The sequence below is a fragment of the Penicillium roqueforti genome (assembly GCF_015533775.1).
Source record: "Penicillium roqueforti strain LCP96 04111 chromosome Unknown scaffold_04, whole genome shotgun sequence".
NCBI lineage: Eukaryota > Fungi > Ascomycota > Eurotiomycetes > Eurotiales > Aspergillaceae > Penicillium > Penicillium roqueforti.
In genome coordinates this window covers 389,609-412,008 of record NW_024067568.1, presented here as the reverse complement: position 1 = coordinate 412,008, position 22,400 = coordinate 389,609, and the positions used below count along the sequence as shown (strand labels likewise).

The 22,400-nt window shown below is 48.6% G+C and overlaps 5 protein-coding genes across 5 annotated transcripts; 3 read left to right on the top strand and 2 right to left on the bottom strand.

Annotated features, from left to right (window-relative positions):
• Positions 1–3,735: 3,735 nt before the first annotated feature.
• On the top strand, positions 3,736–5,868 carry LCP9604111_2986 (uncharacterized protein; the record flags this gene model as incomplete). Its single annotated transcript, XM_039070523.1, has 2 exons — positions 3,736–3,970; positions 4,028–5,868. The coding sequence occupies 2 exons, from the start codon at positions 3,736–3,738 to the stop codon at positions 5,866–5,868; spliced, it is 2,076 nt and encodes a 691-aa protein (XP_038930941.1).
• A 2,589-nt stretch (positions 5,869–8,457) lies between these two features.
• Positions 8,458–10,559, bottom strand: LCP9604111_2985 (LMBR1 domain-containing protein; the record flags this gene model as incomplete). The annotated part of the gene is made up of 2 exons (XM_039070522.1): positions 8,458–10,192; positions 10,252–10,559. The coding sequence occupies 2 exons, from the start codon at positions 10,557–10,559 to the stop codon at positions 8,458–8,460; spliced, it is 2,043 nt and encodes a 680-aa protein (XP_038930940.1).
• A 1,565-nt stretch (positions 10,560–12,124) lies between these two features.
• Positions 12,125–16,607, top strand: LCP9604111_2984 (uncharacterized protein; the record flags this gene model as incomplete). Its single annotated transcript, XM_039070521.1, has 3 exons — positions 12,125–12,258; positions 12,335–15,206; positions 15,261–16,607. The coding sequence occupies 3 exons, from the start codon at positions 12,125–12,127 to the stop codon at positions 16,605–16,607; spliced, it is 4,353 nt and encodes a 1,450-aa protein (XP_038930939.1).
• A 600-nt stretch (positions 16,608–17,207) lies between these two features.
• LCP9604111_2983 (putative nucleotide-sugar transporter) lies at positions 17,208–18,729 on the top strand (the record flags this gene model as incomplete). Its single annotated transcript, XM_039070520.1, has 4 exons — positions 17,208–17,291; positions 17,358–17,434; positions 17,509–18,393; positions 18,456–18,729. The coding sequence occupies 4 exons, from the start codon at positions 17,208–17,210 to the stop codon at positions 18,727–18,729; spliced, it is 1,320 nt and encodes a 439-aa protein (XP_038930938.1).
• Positions 18,730–19,380: 651 nt separating this feature from the next.
• Positions 19,381–22,163, bottom strand: LCP9604111_2982 (AP-1 complex subunit gamma; the record flags this gene model as incomplete). Its single annotated transcript, XM_039070519.1, has 5 exons — positions 19,381–19,476; positions 19,539–21,666; positions 21,715–21,903; positions 21,960–22,083; positions 22,154–22,163. The coding sequence occupies 5 exons, from the start codon at positions 22,161–22,163 to the stop codon at positions 19,381–19,383; spliced, it is 2,547 nt and encodes an 848-aa protein (XP_038930937.1).
• Between the last annotated feature and the right edge of the window lie 237 nt (positions 22,164–22,400).

The window sequence follows — 22,400 nt, the reverse complement described above, 5'->3', positions numbered from 1 at the left end:
AAATAACCGAAATTCTATCCCTCCAAATGTAGCCAATTTTGGTTGAATATTTAACAAATAAATTTTCCCTAAAGTTCCTCATGATCAAAAAAAATAAAAATAAAATTTTATACAGTGTGTATTGTGGCTGGCATTCGGATGTCCGCATGTATATATATCGGACATTAGAAACACCTATATTTACACATTCGAGTCTCTTTTTGTTCGTAACAAGCATGGCCGGCCATTTATGTGGCCATGTCCCTCTCTTCATTTTCCGTTTCTTGTTATTTCCCTATCACGAATCGAAACAGTGATAACCACCAACAGACGTCAGCCCTAGCTATTATGGCAGAGCCGGGGTAGGGGAAATAGAAGAAAGAATTCAAACCCCAAAGAATGTTCGATCCTTAGGACCCAATAGTGATGGAGTGACACGAGCATGCAGGTATACAGATACTTCAGGGATTAACGAAAGGGCTTTGTTTATCCGTGGAGATATAGAGCACTGAGTAAATGAATGCCCCCCAAATCAACATCTAACAGACTAGCAAGATAAGTCGAAAAGAACTAGAAAGGGGAGCAAAACCTATGCCAGAACCAACCAAGGCAATAGGTCCCCAATCGCCAGCTCCATCCCCAAGGACTGGGATCGACATTCGTTTGAAAACAGCAATTACACTATGTGACTACGTGGAAATGTGAATCCCACAGCGGATCTGGATACAATTCGCAAGGAACTTGCTTTCGCTTATAAACTCCAACAAGCACCTCCTGGCACTCCTCCTTGCAAGGAGCCGACAAGAATTGGCTTGGATCCATGGCGTTTACTGGGTGCCACTTACTATTACTGGTTCACGGGGAGTAGCGAAATTACCGGTACTGTGCCCAGAAGACAAGAAGAATTAGCTGCAAAATAAAGAAGTTAGCGAGAAATGAGTATAATGTTCAGACCGATCTTTCTGTCTACGACAAGTAATACAAGTAACAAGAGTAGCTGGCTGGCTTCTCCCCCCGAAGAGGATGTAGCACTTCAATGATCCTATTTATCTGCATAGGTGGTATATCGTTCTACTCGTAGTATTAAAACCAAAAGAATAATGAAGAATAACAGGGATCATATCCATATGTGTATAGACTGCGAAGGCAATTAGAAGCATAACCCGTATAGAAGATCTTTCTATATATAGAAAGAGAACAAGCGAGGTAAAATCTGCGGTTATATTAAAAAGTCGTCTACATCGTCAAAAGCGTGGGGAGTGTGATTAGCTGGGTGATATCTCCTGGGGGCTCAATATATGTCTTCCCCATTGCACTCCCCGTATTACGCCCGGTAATCAATTCAATTCAAACCCAGAAATTAACTTATTAGGTATATACTAACCCAGTGAGACAGACCTTCGGGAATTAGGAAGTAGGAAAGCAAGTGTATACTAGTGTCCAAATATAGATAGGGCAACATTTTTAAGGTCAAAGTGCTTCCCCGGAACCGTTACAGTACCATACAATGGTTACCATGTCATCTATACCTACATTATATACTAGTAGATATGTCATTTAGACTCACCTGATAACCACCTAAGTTGTCCTTGATCAAGTCTCCAAGACACCCTGCTATGACAAGCTACGTATTTGACATAAAGAGAGAGAGAGAGAGTAGAAGAAGAAGATGAAGAAGAAGATGAAGAAGAAGATGAAGAAGAAGATGAAGAAGAAGATGAAGAAGAAGATGAAGAAGAAGATGAAGAAGAAGATGAAGAAGAATAATGGGGCAGCTACTATAAAAGCCGGTACTATCTCTCTCTGGTCTACAGTAACAAATATATGGCGTATCAAATACCCAAGAACCAGGATCTGACATACCAACAGGTCTACAAAGACGTCTGGGTGCATGGTGAAATGCGAGAAGATGGTCAACTGTGGAAGAAGTTAAGTTAGGGGACTATGTAAAGGTTGACAAAGGCGCCCATTTGAAGTGTAGATATTCGACAGTACCATGTGAGTCCATCCATTTGAGTCCAGCTGCATCAGCCGGGGTGCATTCTGAATACCACCTGCATATGTTCGTTACGATGTTCTTCAATCAATAAATCAAGAATATGCCAGTGTAAACCACGTTTGAGAAATGTATATATTTTTGATAACCGGGCCATTGGTCTTGCCACACGGCTGCTTGTCGCGGCCTGACCCATCGTACAGTCTTCTAATTTCACCCATGTAGCTGGTTACGGCCAATACCTATGTATTTGACTCGAGGCTGCTTGTTAAGCACCGGATTGGTAGATATTGACGACTATACATGTTCCGAGTTGATTGGGAAGATAGTGATACAGGCTACGAAGAGTGGCGAGAAGAAAACACACTTGTCTATTACAACAAGCCATTTCAGTGAAGAAGCAACTCAATTTTTAGTAGTCCGCAGAGCCAGGTGGAAGATATCCACTCAGTATGAATGGTATTATCCTAAACTATCCGCCTATGGATGCAACAACAAGTGGGGAATGAAGCGTAGGCTGGTGTCTAGAGACAGAGAAAAGACTTGAGATACATGCTGGATACAACCAAGGTTATATCAATGGGCTGGTATAGTAGGTACCATGAGGATAGAGGTCTACAGAGATGCCGAGGTGTATGATGAATGTAGGTGAGATTGAAGAGCTGTTAGACTAAGAAGTTTAACAACTATGTACACCTAGGAACAGGTCCCTATGCTAGAGTCGCGCCATGTGCACGAAATACGGACCGCTATTGAGAGGTGGTCGAGATGTATACATATACTTTGAAGCACCTTTCATAGGTGTATCCCATACGCTGTAGAAAAATCACCCAGGCTTCCTTTAGCTCACAAATAGCGTTGTATTTAATTAAGTATTTTTACAGATGCAAAAGAATTCAATATTTAAACAGTAGCACTCCCAACCCTCAATTTAATATATAGTAGGTCCCGAGTATCACTAACTGCCTAGCATCTAGCAAACATACTAAAAATCGACAAATCCAAGGGTTGTACAGTATAGAAGAGAGGCATTAGAGGAATTCCATCTCGGTTAGGATGTGGGAAAAAAAAAAAATGCCCTCGTCCAGGATCGAACTGGAGACCTTCGGATTTCAATCTTGTTACCAAGAATGTCACATTGAAAGATATGAGACCAACGTCATGACCAAACTAGACCACGAAGGCTGTCGGCGAGTTGTCTGATAGACCACTTGAGCCGATTGTGAAATTTGCACCCCACAATAGTACTATATACCAGAACTGAAAGCAGCCAGTAAGACACTTGTAAACAATGATCGAATTTCTAAAATATTTGACAATTAGCACTGGGGTTGTCTTATGATATAAGAATTATAATAATATGTCCTATTTGGAATATACTTTAATCGTCTGTAGTCGTAGTTATGCAAACTCTCTATATGTAAGTAAAATGTGCCGAGGCCGGCGGAGCTGTTGGGTTCCTCCAGGTCATAGGTTCATAGATAATATACAATCATATCATCACAAGTCCAAAAGGTATATCTACTAGTATACAATGTACATAGCCAGATAAGAACGAAATGGTAATCTTGTTTGGTAATGTGACGGTTTGGAAGAGGTACTTCCATTGTTGGAAGGTTGCCCCATCCATTCATATTTGGACACTAGTATAGTACACTCTTGCTTTTCTACTTCACCAATATCTGAAGGTCTATCTCACTGGGCCAATATATACCCCATAAGATCTTTTCTGTGTTTGAATTGAATGATTGCCGGACGCAATGGAGCCGCCCAGCAATAAGAGGAAGAATCACGGGGACGGCAATAGGGAAGACATACCTCGGGCCCCAAAGAGATATCACCCAGCTAATCATACCACCCACGCTTCTGACAACGCTCAAAAAAATCATCAACGTTGTAGCCCATTGATCGCGGGCAATATAAAGCGCGTTGATGCAGTGCCACATCACGAGAATCCATGGTCTGTGGTCGAGGATCAGGTCGAAGATCGATATGGTAAGAGATACACCCTATTATTAAGTACGCTGTTTGTTCTCGCTAACTATGTCACAGTATTTGATCTTTCTGATATTGAGGACGAATATGACCGATTGCAGGATCCTGATGCAGATTGGTCTGAGGAACATAGTGCTTGTGTTCTGGCTGACATTGGCACGGCTCCAGTGTCTGATCATGGCCAAGATGAAGCGTTGTCTGCTCATCTAGTCATGGGTGTCCCGTGCGGTTTACCTTCTGGGGACAAGTTTGAGCGTGCCCTGAGATCCGTCATTGAGCCTCTGCTGGACTGGGCTCAGAGAATGTCCTTTTCCTGCTTCAAGAAAGAAAAGCCTATCACCTGGACTTTTTTTCTCGGTCTGCGACGATACGATGTGGGTACACTTATGACTAATGTCCTCTCGGTTACACTGCCAGAGGTGAAAGCACTATTCGAGAAGGACAAGTGGATGGTTGAAGACCTACTTTCTCTTCCTTTGTTGCGTTACGCTGATGAACGCATGGTGAATTACTGCCACCTTGTTCCTGGCGATTTTCCAGATCAAGAGTTTGGATGTGATGGTTATGTGGGATTCACTGGTCATGGGGGAGTACGCCGAACCGGCCATGAATTGAGTATCAGGAGTGGCGTTCGAAATCTACACTATGATAGAGCGCGTCTTCCTGGGGCTCTGAGCAGGTTTGTGCTACTCGCTGTTTTCGGCTCAGGTGTTGATGCTGCCAATGCTCAGCTTGCAGAAGGGCTGTTTATGATTATCTTCGACACTTTTCAGTGGCATGGACGTGTTTACGCAGGTAGCACGCTGTCCACCTTCGAGCTAGCTGAGGTGATTCGAGATCCAGTCCTGTATTCTCCGGGATGGAAAGGATTAAACTCATGCTGGTCCCTCAAACAGGGAATCCCTGGAACAAATCTTCAGCGGGCATCGGAGTGCAGCAATTTTCCTTGTAAGAACACGGTTCTTCGCCGACAGGTTTTGAGTCATATGGAAAGTCACCCAATCACGATGACTCGGCGTTTCCTGCTGCGGGAGGATGATCCCCTTGCTGGTTTCATCTGCTCCTATTGCTACGGTTACCGCGACCGAGATTCCAAACACAATTTGCCCAAGCTAGAGTATGTGGCCAACGCGCAGGCTCAGCAAAAGCGGCTCGAGGATAAGAAGGCTGGAGTCCAAGTACATTGCGGACATTGTCATACTCCACAGAACCCAAATGCGCCGGATTACACATGGTCAGATGAATACCAGATGATCTTGTGTAGGGCTTGCCGGGCTTCAAAATATGCCACCGGTGAACTGCGATCCCTTGGCGCCAAGAAACGACAAGAGGACAAGGACTTTCTCGTGCAGAACGTCGGAAGATGCCAAAATGGCAATTGTCCTGTGACCGAGAATATCAACCGCCTTAAATATGGCAAGCCACTCTTGTACTGGAAAGAGGTTAGCTTACGGTGCGGCGGATGTTATGCCTACCTGGTCAGATATGGCAACGATCGAAACGGCCCTGAGAAGCTTGCTCCAACACCAGACGAGCTTGCAAAGCTTCAGAAAAGGCCGCCGTATGTTTGTGTCAAGTGTCATGCTGTGGAGGGCTTTCCAGGTGTCTCAAAGACCTGGCATAGGTCTGAGGGGAGTAACATTTGCCGGCCATGCTACAGGGTTCCAGGTGGTCGTGACCCGCAATTGCAACGCCTACAGGAAACACAAGCAGAAGTCAATATTCTGAGAAAACTAGGTCACGAGATTACATGTCCATGTGGAACAAGAGAGGGAAAAGATGGCACCAAGAAATTCAAGGTCCATAAGCTCCTGTTATTACCACTTTGCCGCAATTGCAGGGAGAAGGATTCACGGGCTGCAAGGGTCCCGGAGGATGGCAAGAATCAGCAACTCTAGATGTCGTCCTAAAGCGGTAAAAGTTTTGGTCGACATAAGTCCTTAGAGAGTAATTATTTACATATTGATGTTTCTTTATTCCGCAGAACGGACCCCCGCATTGTGGTGGGACTATTGATATGAGCTTTGCCGTATTGTACGAGATGAATATGTACATACATAAACAAGACGAGGCGGCACCGCTACGCCGTTCTCATGACAAGCAACATATATATCAAACGCAAGTAGGTCCAATGTGTTGTTTTGCAAGTCAATGAATCGAGCGCAACCAACCGCGACTCCACAAAGACTTTCGCGCTGCTCCAAGGCTCGTGGGTGAATAATCCATCAATGAGATAGCCAGCAGTCAATCAAGGCAACGACAGGTAATAGTACAATTAATTCAGCTAAACAAAACTCCAGGGCTCAATTCCAAATTTTGGGATAAAGCATGACTCGGAGAAAAAGCCTTAAAAGATTGAAACCTACATGTAGTACTCTAGGACAAGTAATATTACTCAGGTGCATGTGATAATACACTAATACCCGAGGGCCCAGGTATATACAATACCTACCTGCCTTGGAAGGTTAGCCCGTCCATTGTGAGGGGAAGAACTGTATTAGGGTAGTATACTTGCGAGGAGAGTAGATGCACCGTGGAATATGAGATAACTGGATAGTTGAAGAATTCAAGTTGAATTTGACAAATTCTATATTCTCTTAGTGGACTTGGACTTTGACATAACTGCATCTATCACAGGTAGTGGGAGATATTCCAGGTAGAGGCCTTGAGAAACTGACAGCTTGAGTCTGTCGCTGACCCAGGGCACAATGTGGTCGGCCGCAAATTTGAGATCCTAGGTATTCCGAACTTGATCATAATTTGATCGGAAACAGTAGTAATTGGTTTTGCTCGAGGGCCCTGAACAGTGGTGTACTGATTTAAAACCTCAACTAACTGTTTATGGTATATTTTGGGGGAGTATCAGGAAAGGAGGAAGGAGAAAGGGGAAAGGGACATGAGGTACTAGAAATATGTAAGATGGTCACACAGGTGGCCGACCATGCTTGTTGCAGGCAATTAAAGACTCGAAAATGTCATACGGATGTTTCTAATGTCTGAGAGAGATATATTGTTGGACATGGTGGTCACCTGACCATCAGCCCGGTGCGGCAGGCACCAACCCTCCATAACTAGATAGTCGGGCATTCTGCCCCTTAGGAATAGACAACTCTCTCCCTCTTACATCGCACCACTACATTGTAGTCCCACCATATCTATATGTGGACATCCGAATGCCAGCTTAATTTTGCTAAGCGGAGCGAGGTAAACTATACAGAATAACTAACTAGTTAGGTGAGGTTAACCGAGAATACTAGTAGTTTATGAGGTGCCAGGTCGATCAAGCAGTAAGAGTACGTTCAATACATTCGACGAAATAACGAAGATGAAGAGAGAAGAAGCAAGTTGCAAAGTGGGAAGCAGCCTGTTGATATAGCCGACTTTTTGCAAATATTGCAAGCCTCGAACATATCGTTTACTGTGTAGCAAACAATATATCTAGCAAACATGCAAACAGCAGATAGTCGGGTAACACGTATGCGCCACCACCCCGAGTGGTCGCTTACGGGTAGCTGGTACACTATATACAACTTGGTATTTATTTTTGTATCATGAAGAGATTCAACGGGCATACTTTATTTATTAGATATTCAACAAAAATCGACCAAATCGAAGGGATAGATTATATACTTGAAGCCCAAGCGTAGCTCACTTATTAGTTATGTTCAGAGTATAATGCTATCAAATTGGGAACAGTCCATAATCGGCTCCAGTGGTCTATCAGACAACTCGCCGACAGCCTTCGTGGTCTAGTTTGGTTATGACGTTGGTCTCATATACTTTCAATGTGACATTCTTGGTAACAAGATTGAAATCCGAAGGTCTCCAGTTCGATCCTGGACGAGGGCATTTTTTTTTAAACCAATTTTATTTACCCACTAAATAAAGGGTATAGATGCTAGTTACCACCCGCCCCCCTTGGATAATACCATTTCCCTCTGCCTGAAATCTCAGTAGCGCCTTCCTCATTTAGCTAAGTACCTGCTTCGACACTTGCTTCTGCCTACCGCTCTCCTTACCGCCTCCCAATTTACTGTATATACCGCATAGACAGCAGGTACCTACAGTTTATATATATATCCCTAATAAAATCAAGTCACTCCTATTATATCTTATATCAACTGCTTTATATACTGCTTTATCGTTAACTGCTCTATCAAATACCTCATTAATCAAGGGATTGAATCATATAGAAATCAGCGATTCTTTTCTAATTAAAATGTATGTCTTTTTACCATATAAACTAGAGGTACTTAGCTAAATGAGGAAGGCGCTACTGAAATTTCAGGCAGAGGGAAATGGTATTATCCAAGGGGGGCGGGTGGTAGCATCAATACCCCTTCTTTAATCATGGATAATTTTTTCGTATATAAAAATGTTCAATTGGAACTGGTGTATCCAAGCAAGACAAACGAATTGAGCTATGTACAAGTAAACGGTATATTACACTGTCCAGCAGTTGACGAGACCCAAGGACCGGAATGTAATCAACCTAGGCGCAGACGACCAGGCACGTCCCGACCTCCGAATAGTGCCGAAGCTTCTTCTGTGGGATTGTTATCACCCGACATCCAGCGCGGAAGTCGGAATGGCTCACCCTGGAACCACCGAGGAGTGCTGGTAGTATCAAATGTGTTTTTGACACGATGCGCAAAGGACTGGAAGAAGCCCTCGTCTTCCTCATCCTCGCCTTCTACAATAGTAGGCGCAACAACTGTCCTCTGGGCAGGTTGGGAGCCCTCTGCAACCGGGAGCCGCAGTCTGGATGACCCAGGGGAACCTTCATCATCACGATCCGACGCCCACGTTGAGCGACCACCACGGGAGGATACCGCCAGAGAACCGAAGCCATTCAATTCCCGTTCAATGAGGTCGCGACCCTCACGCCAGCCACCCATGCCATACCCGGCAGGGTTGTTTTCGACATCGTGGATATCATCGTCCTCTGCAAGGCCGCACCCGAAGATGTTTTTGATACGCCCGTACAGGTTGAACATTGTTGCGCAGATAGGCAGGAGAATGAAGATTGGGAAGATGAAATCAAAGCCTTTCCCGAGGGGGGTCAGGTTGATGAGTTTACCAAGGAATTGGTAGAAAGTAGTCGTTCGCCTAAACTCTTTTGGCAAGAAGGTCAAGAAGTTGTACGCAATTGGTACTGTCAACCGAGCCACAAGACCGGCGTACCAGCAGGCACTCTCACCATATGTATTACGACGGACAAGCGCGCGGTTTCCCCATACCTTGACATCACTGACACCAACGAGAGCCGCCGAACACATGTACAATAGCCAGGCAGAGGCAGTGAGTTGACCACCAAAGCCAACTGGATTGTCCTTCCAGTGAGGCACCACGGTCAAACTCACGGCAGAGAGATGGGGCGCCAAAGACTTGATCATTTCCGACCAAACAATGCAGACTGATGCCACTGCGAAGAATGCACCTAAGGCCAACCGAACCGAGGGAATGACGTTGGAATACAGCTGGTACCGCATATACGGGGTGAGGAATTTCACACGAGGGATGCAGGATGACCGACGTGGAGCCGGTGCAAATTCCAGCTTCTTTGAAGCTGCAGAATTAATGATGGCTTGCAGATCGGCTGATAATTGGACTAGCCGATCCCACTCGTCTACAAATCGGGTCTTCATATGCCGAGCACGCTGAAGCCGCCGTGTAAGGTCGGCCAGATAGCGTTCCGTGATGACAGAAGGTATCGTTGCGGATGTATCGGGTGACTCGAGGATCGGGGCGCGCACGTCGGATTGGCCGTGGCCTTCCCGAAGCTCTTCAATCCATTCCTGGAAGTCACGAGCGGTTCCCGTCTTACGGCGTTGTAGTTGCGAAACCTGGCCATTGAGATTCGCTAACTCATTGACCGAGTCCATCAGGCGATCGTGCACCTTGGGCGCATGGGCCTGGAGTCTGCGTAGCCGACCGCTTACATTGGAGTTTCGGAGCAGATTGCGCGGGATCGAAACAAGCCCATGACCCATGAGGTAAATGGCAAGGACGAGACCCCACACATATGCCAATGCCATGACGAGACCTTTGATGGATGTGAATTCGAAGCCATTCGAGATTGAAACGTAGATCAACCCTACCAGAGCACATCCCAGAACAATCATCTGGTATTTGGCGTTCGATCGGAGAGAGTACATAAGCCGGCCTTTCGGTTCACGGTAGCCCGAGTCGACATATTCACCGAGTAATGGGAGGATAACCCTGGAAGAGAGATAAGAATGAGTGACAGCCATTGGTTATGAAGAGCGCAGTACACTTACCAGGTGAGAACAAAGATTAACCAGTAGGCAATGCGCCAGCAGACCAAAACCATTCGTTCCGGTAGCCAGATTGCTTTGGGACCGGATCCATCCCGCGAACTGGATGCTAAATCGATGGGGACCAAAAGCACAACACTAGCTGGCAGAGCTAGAGCTAGGAATATAGGGACAATTAAATACGCGGGGGTGGCCCGGAGGGTGAGAAACCGTCGCAGGAGAAGTAACACAAGTGCGGAGATGAGGAAGAGGGCAAATGCGAAAAAGACGTTCGAACCCACCGAGATGGGCGACACAGATAAGGGAAACATGCTGAAGAAACAGCGAAAGCCGATAAGAGAAAAACAAGCAAGTTTCAGTCGTTTTTCATGGCGAGATATCTAGGGCGCAGATGAAAGAGGCGACTGAATGTAAGTTGGTGAAAGGCAGAAGTGTATATATAGAACAGGCCATGGGGGGTCGACGTTTCGGGGCCAGGAGAGTGGCTGACTTAAGCTCTGACTAACAGTGTCACCGTCCCCGGGTAGTACTGAAGACTTTGCTTTGGTCGTGTGCTCAAGTGTATAGTGGAGTACCTGGTACCCAGCCACAGCCTCCTGTTGTTTCTGGATTTTGACCAATTGGTTCGTCCGGATCAGGTCAGGGCCAGAACGCCCTTGTCGATCCTGATGGAAACTGTTCCCTAGTTATTTTCCTTGGGCAAAGAGCTTTGTGAATAATTAATTGAATAAAGAGGAATTCTCATTTTCGTCTACAGCATATACATCCACGGGGTTATTTTATGCACCCTCATATACCCCGTAATTATCTATGATGGGTACAATATCGGGCATTATTTAAGATCCACACCATGATGACGACTTGTTTTGAGCCTTCAGGTACTTAACGGCCTGGATCATCAGGATTGGCAGTGATGTATTTGCAGTACAGGTAAAAAACCACACTGTATTTTCGGGATACCTGGGTCAACAGTGCACACCCAGGCAAACTGCAAGTACCTCCGAGCCAGCCTTGTGACTCTCCGCCCAATACGAATAAGATACCGGCCTATTGATACACGCCCCAGTCAGTTCTATTATTCTTCATCTTATGTTGTAAGCCCAAACCCTCAATGGGATGATGGCCGAATAAAACATAGTCCTTCCTTTATTTCCTTCTCGTCACTTCTCATTCATTTGCGAATAATACGCTGAATAACCATACCAGAATAATATCCTTCACTCGACCGCCACTTCACTCTTTGCCCCCCCTCTAGCTTTAAGATCTGTGCACTCATCTCTTTGTCCTAGTGGCATTCTGATTCTCGGTAAGTACTTGTGTTCTTTCTCTCCCCCCGAATCTTCTTGCCATTGTGTAGTGAGGACAGCAACTGAGGCCCGGTGCGACTTGAAAGCTGTATGATCCCTGTCACGGATCCCATCTCCCCTACAAACTGCTATCATTCGCTCCAAGCCACAATCAGGTGCTGGCCAGCGAATTGAATCCATCTGACGCTGGTGCCCGGAAGCCTTGCTCTCCTCATTACGTTGGTGTTGGTTCCCTCCAGTCCCTCCTGTCCTCCGTTTCGTTCATTTTCCACCCATCCCCACCCTCCCTGATCGACTCGAATCACGGTTCCACACCAGCACCTACCTTTTTTTTCTCCCGCTGATCAGCGACCCGTGTTGAACACCGTACTTGCGTCTTCTCACTAACCTTGCGATATCGTCACAGTTGCGCATGGTACTCCAGCGAATGCTAACCTTCACGGAACCTCTTCGCGGATTGCCCGTCCACCATTGATGGGGTGTCCGCTATGAATCCCGGAGAGTTCCCCAACCCGGGCGCGGGGCCTGGCCGGCCAGCCCCGAATACTGCGATGAGAATGAATCCAAACATGCAGGTCCCAAAGAACGACAGTGTGCAAGCTATGATGACCTATGTTGCGCAAATGTTGCAAAATCAGGGACCGTACGGAGGATGGAAGGCAGAGGTTCTAATCAAGACCCGGGCGACCAATGTTTATCAAATGTAAGTTGCACCTTCTGCCTGTGAAAACTGGCTTCGCGCGTTCACTCTTATCTGGCCTAACCGTTGCATGAATTAGGATCACCTCCCTCCGTTTGATCCAACCTCGCATCGATCTCCACCAAGCGGCCCAGGCGGCCATGAGTTTCGAATTAAAAGCATTCACCAAAGCCAACGAGAAGATCGAATATGAGAAGGAATGCACGGAAAAGCTTCTTCACATAAGGAACACACGAGAGAGACAGGCTGCGGTCGCTTACCAAAGTGGAATGATGTCCCAGACGGGCGCTGGTCAGAATCAAATTCCAGGCGCTTTTCCGCAGCACATGAATCAGATGCAGGCATCCCCGGTTTCTGGCCAACAGCAGATGGCAATGGGCATGAATGGGCAGAACCAGCAGGCAGCAATGCAGCAACAGCGACAGCAACAGCAGTCGCAGGCGATGCTCCACCAGCAGCAGCAACAACAGCAGCAGCAGCAACAACAACAGCAGCAGCGACCCCAACAGCGCCCTGGCAATGGAATTCCCATGGTCGACGACCTCAGCACCCTTTCAGCCCAAGACCTTGACCATGTCTCTCGACTAGCAAACGAGATGTTGAATAAAACCAGCCCGGAAGATATGGAGAAGATCAAAATGAACCTATCAAACATGACACCCGAGCAGCGGCAATATCTGGCACGGAAGAATCTTGAGCCAATGACCTATTTCTTCCGCTCTCAGGCTCTCAACCAGATCAGACGCCATCGTCGCGCTCGTTTAGAAATGGGGGGACGTGGGCCAAATGGCGGGGTGGATGCGAATGGTAACATGATGGGAGATCCCATGATGAATTCTCAACACCAGCGACAGATGCTTCAAAACATGTTAAACCTTCAACGCAATTCCGCATTTCCGGGAAATCCCGGTCAGACGATGGAACCCCCGAACTTCATTGGCAATGTGGAAAACATCCAAGGACAGCAAGCAGATGGCCTGCGCTCACAGGAGGCTGGTCAGCTAGTCGTTCCTGCAAGCTCTTCTCAAATGAACCAGGCCCCATTCCCGAATAATAACAACAACATGTTCCCACAGCAGATGGGCCAGAATGGCCAGCCGACAATGAACGCCAATAATCCAAACGCCCAGGCTCAGTTCCTTGCCCAGCAACAGCATATGCAGGGTGGGCCCAATGCTCCCCAGGATCGAATGCAGTTCCAGGCACAGTCTCAGGCTCAAGCGCGCGCACAAGCGGCGCAGAAGGCGCAGATGGCGATGTCGGGTCATGGTGGCCAAGTGACCCCCCAATCACAGCCACAACTGAATGGACAAAGCCCCGTCATGCCTATGCTGAATCAACCCATGGCCCCGGGTCAGATGTCTCCGGTACAGGTGCCCCCGCAAGCCCGACCACCGTCCCGACCTGCAAACATGGGCCAGCACCCGGCTGGCGTTGCTGGACAGGCTGCGATGCAAGGTCAGGTCCAAATGCCTCCCAATATTCCGCCCCACATCCAGGAACAACTCGCTCGTATGCCTCCTGAACAGGCTCGGGCTATTATCATGCAGCAACGTCGTGCCGCTCTCAATAATATGGCTCGAGCCAACCCCGGCCAGCAACCGCAACATCAACCGGGCCAAGCCCAAGCAATGATGAATAACCAGATGGGCAACGCCATGATGAGAGGCTCGATGGGTGCCCCGCAGGATATGAACTCGGGAATACCTCAAGGCCAGCAAATGACTCAGCTGCAACGTCAACAACGCCAAAACGAAGTTTATAAGCTCCAACTGCTGCGGCAGCAAAACAATGGCGTGGAGATGACCCCTGAGCAGGCCAAGCAAATGGACCGCATATCTTTCCCACCGTCTATTCTGAACATGAATGGCACTTCGATGCAAGTCCCTAACAATGTTAAATCATGGGGCCAACTCAAGCAATGGGCAAATTCGAACCCTCAAATTGCAAGCCCCAACGACCTCCCGCGTCTCATGATGCTCCAGAAACTTCATCTTGGCCAAATGATCTCAGCTTCTGCGAATCAAGTGAGGAATGGCCAGGGTCCAGCGCCAACTCCATTCCAAGGCACTCCGGCTCCGTTTACTAATGCGCCAGGCTTCCCTCCTGGTCAACAAGCCGCTGCTATGAATATGGCAGCCATGCGGCCAATCTCCGCGCAAGACATTTCAATGGCTCGTCAAAAGCTTGGACCCCAGGCGTCAACCTTTACTGATGAGCAGATTCGGGAGATTCTGTACCGAAACCGCCAAAAGCAGATGATGCAGGCTGCACAGAACAGAGCAATGCAACTTGATGGAAACGCGCACCCAGGTCAGCTAAATCAACCGGCGGTCACTCAACCTCCGGTCCCTGCAGTACAGCCTGTCCCCCAAATCAAGCCACAGCATCCTCAACCGCCGCAAACGACCCCTCAAGCGGCGAACGCAAAGACTCAAACTGCAGCCGCGGCTAAAGGTGCCAAGGGTGCTACCGGGAAGCAAGCCTCAAAGAAGAGACCCAACGCAGATGATCCGGCAGAAGCTCGAGCTACAGCTACGCCCCAGATGAGCCAGCCTGTGGCAGTTCCAGGCGCTCCAGGCACGACCCCCCAACGGCCAGGTCTCCCTTTCACACAGGAACATCTTGCACAAATGACTCCTCAACAGCGAGCTCAGGTTGAGGCACACATGCGGAGGCAACAGTCTCAAAGCCGGGGCCAGGTACTCAGCAGAGCTGCCGCCGACGAGGCATGGAACAGGAACCTACCGGCCCAAGTTATGGAGGTTTATAATGACATCGCCAAGAACGCTCCACCCGCGAAACCTATACCCGTCTCGCCCGAACAGAAGGCCGCCATGACTAAACAACTGCGTGAAGCCTTGGATGCTCTCGGCCGCTTAGATGCCCTTGTACAATGGTTTGCAAAGATGCATGGCCAGGAGAAGAATGTTAAGAACCTCCTCGCTATGGTAAGCTCCCCCTTGATATCATGATCGTTTGTTTACTAATCTGATTTTACTTAGCGTATCCAATTGATGAGGCAGTTCAAGCCCTCGCAGGATTGGGTTGTAAATGACCATTTTACAGTGACTCCCGATTACCTCACTGGTGCTGTCCTTTTTATGCGAAAGTTGTTCGCAGTGATGATTTCTCGCATGCAACAACAGGGTCAGCGTCCTAACGCCTCCCAACCTCCTACCTCCAACGCCCAGGCAATGCAAGGCAACATGCCAGCACTGAACGCGACCAACCTGCAGCAGTTGCAGGCACAGGAAGAAGCCCTGCAGCGAGCCCGGCGCGCCTCTACCCAGTCTGTTGCAAATGCCCCAGCTGCACCTTTTGCAGCCCCATCTCCTAGGGGCGTCCCTCAGTATGCCCCAGGTGGACTTGCACCCGAGAACCTTAAACTGCCTCCCCCCAAAAAGCGGAAGCAGTCTCATGGCGTGGCATCGTCCCCGATTCAAGCAACTGCAGCCCCTGGCGCAGCGGCAAAATACAACAAAGCGGTGGCGGACGCCACATCTAATGCTGCAGCCATGGCAGGTGCTTTCAAATGCAGTGTGGTTGAATGCCAACATCACTATCAAGGATTCCCTACGCAAGCCGTCTTGGATAAGCACATCGAAGAAAGCCATCAACCCGAGGAAGAAGAGATGATCGAGGATTATCTCAAATATTACCATGAAAGTATTTCGATGGGTCTTGGGTTGAACCCCGACGACAGCCCGGAAGCCCAGCAGATAGCCACGCTCGGATCAGTGCCGCCCTCCACCAAGCTTAGTGCAGCAGCTTCTCCGGTAAAACAAAGTATGGCTACCCCTCTCATTGCCAACAACACGCCCATGGCTAGGATCACTAGCCAATTCGGAGCCAAGACTGCGTCTCCTGCTGCAGCATCAACTCAGCTGCTCACTCCGCAGTTGTCCACTGTCAAGGGAACAAAGCCTGCTGGCAAAGATGAAAAGAAGGATGTTATCAAACTAGATGATAGCGACACAAAGGATCCCTGGGCGGAGTGCCCCACCTCACTTGATACAATCCATGATACCTTTTCGAACCTCGCGAGCAAGGATCTGCCTCACCTTGGCTATGACTCGCTCGAGGACTTCGATATCAATGAAGCTACTCCGGTGGATGATGACTGGGTTGCCTTTGCTAGTCTGACTCCCCCAGACGAGGCCGAAGAGGCTGCTTTCCTGGAGAAGTTTTATGAACCTTGGGACGATGAGTCCATTGCAAGGGCCGCAGAGTGGATCCGCATCCCGCCTGAGATCCAGGTCAAGGGTATCGGACCTATGGGCCAACTTGAGGTTGACTGGGATGCTGTTGCGCGCTACGAGAGGGAAGGCATTCCCATCCAAATGACTTGAAGAAAGTGAAATGTTTCTTGTCTAATTGAGAGCATGTACACAGTGCTAAGTCCTACATGAAGATGGACTTGAGTTTATGAAACATTTTATTTCGGCGAATTCGTTTCTAGCGTATATATGGCTCAGGAGCGATGCTTTGTACACTACCACGCAGGAATCTTGGTTAATTTCTTGTGATCCTTAGGGATTGACCTTTTGGGGTTCTAATCATTTCTGGACTTTTTTGTGTTGTCCATTGGCCTCAGCGATGGCGTTTGGAGAAAGAACCTGGAGAGGTTCTCAACTGGATCATTTATTTTGAATTTCATAATTCTTTTTGGAAAACCAGGATTCTATACATACTATGTAGCACTAGAGAGTAATATCAAGGACATGTTGTACTACATATGTATACGTACATTGTATGTGCCAAATGAAGCCAAACATGAAGTCATGTCGGCGGGTACAGTACCTTGTGGGTACCGTGACAAATGCTATCAGCCACCAAGCTCAGATAAGCTCACCTCCGCTTTGTCTCCTCACTGACCCTCCGATCACTTCATCCATCTTCCTAACTCTTGGAGTAACTTCTATCAACCAGTTCTATTTTAGTGGGACAAGATGGCGAACCATGCCCTCATTCCCCTCCTGGTCACGATGATGCTCGTGACTGGGGTGTGCAACACCATTCTCAACAAGTATCAGGTGCGTCCTTGATTCGATTCAAGCTACAAAGAAACACGAACTAATTGATTGGCCCGTCTCAAAAAGGATATGCAATGTGTGCGAAACTGCGATTCCCCAGATCCCAGCCAGCGAAAGCTGTTCGAGCAGCCAGTCATTCAGACGTAGGCTCCACCCCGTGCCGATGATACAGCCTTACAACGCTAGCGATTAATGCTGACACCAGGCGGTAATGCAGAGCCGTAATGTTTATGGGTGAAATGGGCTGTTGGCTAGTTGTCGGCTTAACCTTCCTCTACCGCCAATACATCGCACCGCGCCTATCCAGTGACCCCTCACCCCTCCTAACTGGCGGATATCACCCGATAAACGGCGATGATGAAGGCATCGATCATGAGGATGACAACATAGTCGATGAACTCGACAGCGATAGCAGACACCCCAAGCCCCTACCCGAAGATGACAGCCGCATCCCACTCCGCGGATGGAAGATCCTACTTCTTGCAGCGCCATCTAGCTGCGATATCGCCGGCACAACCCTCATGAACGTGGGTCTTCTCTTTGTGGCAGCCAGTATCTACCAGATGACCCGGGGTGCCCTGGTTCTATTTGTAGGCCTGTTCAGTGTCCTCTTCCTTCGCCGCAAGCTCCACTTATACCAGTGGAGTGCACTCTTCATTGTCGTTCTAGGTGTGGCTATTGTGGGTCTTTCCGGAGCTCTATTCAGTGGAGATTCAGACCACGATATCACTCAGGATGGGAGTGCTAGCAATGCAGTCTCGCATGGTCTTATGCAGGCGCGTGTCGTTGCTCGGACCCCCGAGGCTGTCCAGGCTATCATTGGTGTGCTGCTTATTGCCGCAGCGCAGATCTTCACAGCCACACAATTTGTGTTGGAGGAGTGGATTTTGGAGAATTACGCCATGGAACCGATCCATGTTGTGGGTTGGGAAGGTGTGTTCGGATTTTTGGTTACTGTCGTTGGCATGGTGATCATGTATCTTGCTGTCGGACGGACCGATGCCGGCCGATATGGCTACTTTGATGTCAAGCAGGGATTGCACGAGGTTCTTAATAACCGTGCTGTTGCCATATCCAGCTTGTTTATCATGATCAGTATCGGGTATGTGTTGATCTTGCTTCTCAACTCCATTTTTCCGCCCTCCCCTCTAACGTTCGTTCTAGTGGCTTCAACTTCTTCGGTCTGTCTGTCACCCGCACTGTGTCTGCTACCTCTCGTAGCACAATCGACACCTGCCGCACACTCTTCATCTGGATTGTCTCGCTTGGACTCGGCTGGGAGACCTTCAAATGGCTCCAAGTTGCCGGATTCGCGCTTCTTGTCTATGGAACTTTCATGTTCAATGACATCGTCCGTCCTCCGCTCAAGGCTTGTTTGCCCGGTGACCGGAGAGAGGGAGAGGTGCTACTTCCCGAAGGCCCCATTGAGCATATCTGATTAGCTTGGCTACTTGTCTTAGACCTGCTCTCCATATTATATACCATTCTGGTGCTTGGTATATTCCGGTTCTACCTTATAGATTGGACTCACGCTTTGGATTTTGGATAAATCATATGACTTTGCATTCCTTGGTTTCCTGCGGTGGAGTTCATTGTTTGTTTCCTGGGTATTATATATTGATTTTTGTTTCTTCTCATGCGGAGGCTGCAGTTGATCTGGGTTCTCTTTTGAAGGTCATAGAGCCTTGCTTTTATCGCCTATTCATTCCATTGCGTTCTATGTTTTGGATTTAGTCTGCGTTATAGGTGTCACAATGCACTTTAACATCTATTAGTATCTGATGTGTACATACATGTAGGAACACACTACTAGTAAGCTAGGATATCGGCTCGAAGCGAATACACCCTGCACTTTCTCATACGCTAAAACTTTCATCTGAAGCATGTACAATAAGAACATTCCCTCCCTCCAAGTAGTGAAACGAAGTACAGGAGAAAAGGAAATCAATGGCAAAACAAAATTCTAGATAAATAGCAAAAGCGAAGAAGGTGCACGATAACCGGGGTGTATAGAAGTGGATTTAACTGTTCATGGGAAAATTAAACATTCGTTCGGATGGACTTTTAGCATCGCTGCCACCGATTTGATCTACGGCTCGGACCAGTCCACTTGGTCGGTGACAGGGTTTCCGCCGTCGCGAGCAGAAGTGACACGAAGACGGAGACGAAGTTTGGCAGGAAGGCCCTGGAGATAATCGGTTAGTGCGAGACTTAAGAATGTAGAATAGGAAGGAGATCTAGACATACCCCGTTCAAAGCGGTCACACGCATTTGTTGTGTGCCTTCGTCGCCGGCATCTAAATCAGCCTTGCTGATTGCGCTCAGCTGCAACCGCTGGCTCTTTGGCACGGCGGCCTGCAAGCCGACGCTAGTGAATCGGCCGAAGCTGGCATCGTTGCGGAAGCGGGCCAGGATCTGGGCGTTGGCACCGCTTCGCTGAACCTGCAAGGTAAGGACGAGACCGTCCTTGTTGAGCGCGGTGTGTGCAGGGGTCGAAGCAGTGACAGGCGCGGGAGAGCCGGAGGGTGAGGGCGCAGAGGCACCCAAGCCTCCTGCACCTAGCAGATCCATCGAGGCGGATGCGGGTTGTGTGGGTTGAGGCGAAGGACCGTTGGAGCCAAACAGGTCCATGATGGCGCTGTTGGAATTCTTTTGGCCAGCAGGCCCCGGCGAGGGAGATGACATGCCCGAGTCTCCGCCAAGAATGTCTGCCAGCAGATCGGCGGTGTTCGATCCATTGGAGGTAGGGCTCGTGACAGGAGCGTCTCCGCCAACCAGGTCAAGGAGCAGGTCATGCTCTGCAGGTTTGGCGACCTTTGTGGTCGATTTCCCACGGAGAAGCTTACTCTGACGTTTCTTAGTAGTGGAAGCAGCACCTAGTACCCGTTGTTCCTCGCGGATCTCAGGCGCGGGCATGCGCTCGAGCACGCCACGGCGGATTTGATCGTAACCGAAAAGGTTGGTGTATTCAACGGCACGCTGTTGAATTTCTACACTTAGGTCTGCGGTCCGGCTGGAAAGTAAACGGCGAATGCGTTCAATTTGAGCGGGATCCGACATGCGCACAGTAAGCTTCATGGCTGCAGTAATGATGTATTCGACAGCAATCTGAGAGGCGTAGGTGCTGTTGAGAATGTTGGTGAAGAGGTCGACAAGATCACTCTCCCGAACCTCCTTGACCAGTTCTTCTTCCTCGTACTGACCACCCTGGAGTAGGCTATCGGCATATTCACCAATGGTCCATGTCGCAGCCAGCGTGAGACCTTCTTGTGAGATGTCCTCCTTCAATGAGGAGTAGAGCTTTTGTACCGCGTAGGTTTGCAGATCAGGGGTAGTCGCAATGAGACGGACGAATGAAGACAGGATCTGTTCTTTGACGTAATTCCCAGCCAGCTTAAGAACCCGCAAAATGGTGTCCATGTGCCAGCGCTTGTTGGGTGCGAACCGATCAGCCGCGATGCCTATCTGTGTGGTCATCACGGACTTGAATTCGTTGTCGGCCACCTCCAGGAAGGCCAGCAATTCCCGCACTAGCACACGCACATTGTCTTCGTTGATCAACATGAAGCTGAGATCGAGCGCTCGCCGGCGAATGCTAATATCAGGATCACGCAGGCATTCCAAGATCGTGTTGCGATGTCTCTGCACTGCATTTGGTTCAATTGCAACAACCTTATTCAGGGTGTTCAACGCAACGTAACGGATGTTATTGTCCTTGTTAGCCAAGAATTTGCCAAGGATGTTGACGCCTAGCACTCTCAGACCAGAATCGGCTTCAATATCCAGAATCGTAAGCACGGCCTCATATAGAATAGAGTTGCCAACGTTCTTCGAGGAATCCGTATTGGAGGCCACCTGGGCCAGAATATCGTTGATCAATTCGCTGGTGGCCACATCTCCCCGACCCAATACACGCAAGAAGCGAAGGATCTTGACTTGGAGGAAAGGATCTGTGATACCGGACACATCATGCTCAGGAGCATACCCGGAAGTAGTCAGCCCCTTCAAAGCGCGAACCAGTCCTCCAGCCAGCGGCCGGAACATTTCGATCACGCCGACTGGTCCTCCTTCCTCGTCTTCCTCTTCTTCCGCTTCACATAGATCAATCGCTAGTGTCAGTCCACAGAGAAGAACGCCATGGTTCCGGTCCGACAACAGGTTCTTAGCTTTCTCGAGGAAGTGCTCGTGCAAGTCTGGAACCTTGCGACATATCCGCATGGCACAGATCGCTGCTTTCCGTCGAATATAGGGGTTGGCGGTCGACATAAGGCTTTCGACTTCGGGGAACAGATCACGAGACATTTCAACCGAGGCAATGTTTCCGAGGGTACAGAGAGCGAGACCAACGATATATTGGTTGGAGTGGTTAAGGTCACTGCATTTAGTTAGCGCAGGGTCAGTCAAGTACTACAGGGAGACTTACTTTTTCAAAGAATTGGTCACAAGTGTCAACACTTCTTGGTTCTCATCTAGCAACAGCATGGTCCCCAGATACCCCAACCGCTTGTCAGCGAATCGGTGTGAGGCGAGTAGTTTCAGACACTCGATTTGGCCGAAGTGAGTCCGCTCTCCGAGAGTAAACAGATACAAGAGCTTGGCGACATTATTCCTCCTATCAATTGTTAGAGGCCGATCGAGTACTCGATTGAGGTAGATGCTGAAGCTTACCGGATGCTGGAGTCATGACTCTCTTCTCGAAACGAGGCGCGAATAGCGGCGCTTTCTTTTTGGATGACGGCACGTTCATCGGCGATGGTTTTTGCTGATCGGACATTACGGATGAATTGCTTGACTGTAGAAATATTGAATTGGGTGGTCAGCCTGCATCTCAGGGGAGAGGAGGGGCGGCGGGCAGCACTTACGGGAAGACATGGCGGCGAGAGGGACCCCCGACGGGGCGAGGAAGAGAGATATTCAATGGACGACAAGGGACAGAGTCAGGCGCAAGAAGGTGAAGCAAGCACCGCGCTTATAAAACCAATGAAATGAAGAAGTATCAAGGCCGTGGTCTGGAGGTCTGGACTGTTGTATTATTATTCCTCATGGCAGTCGACCTGGCATCTTGGCATAGAGCACTAGTATGTAAACGGACTAGCTTGGTTACCCTGG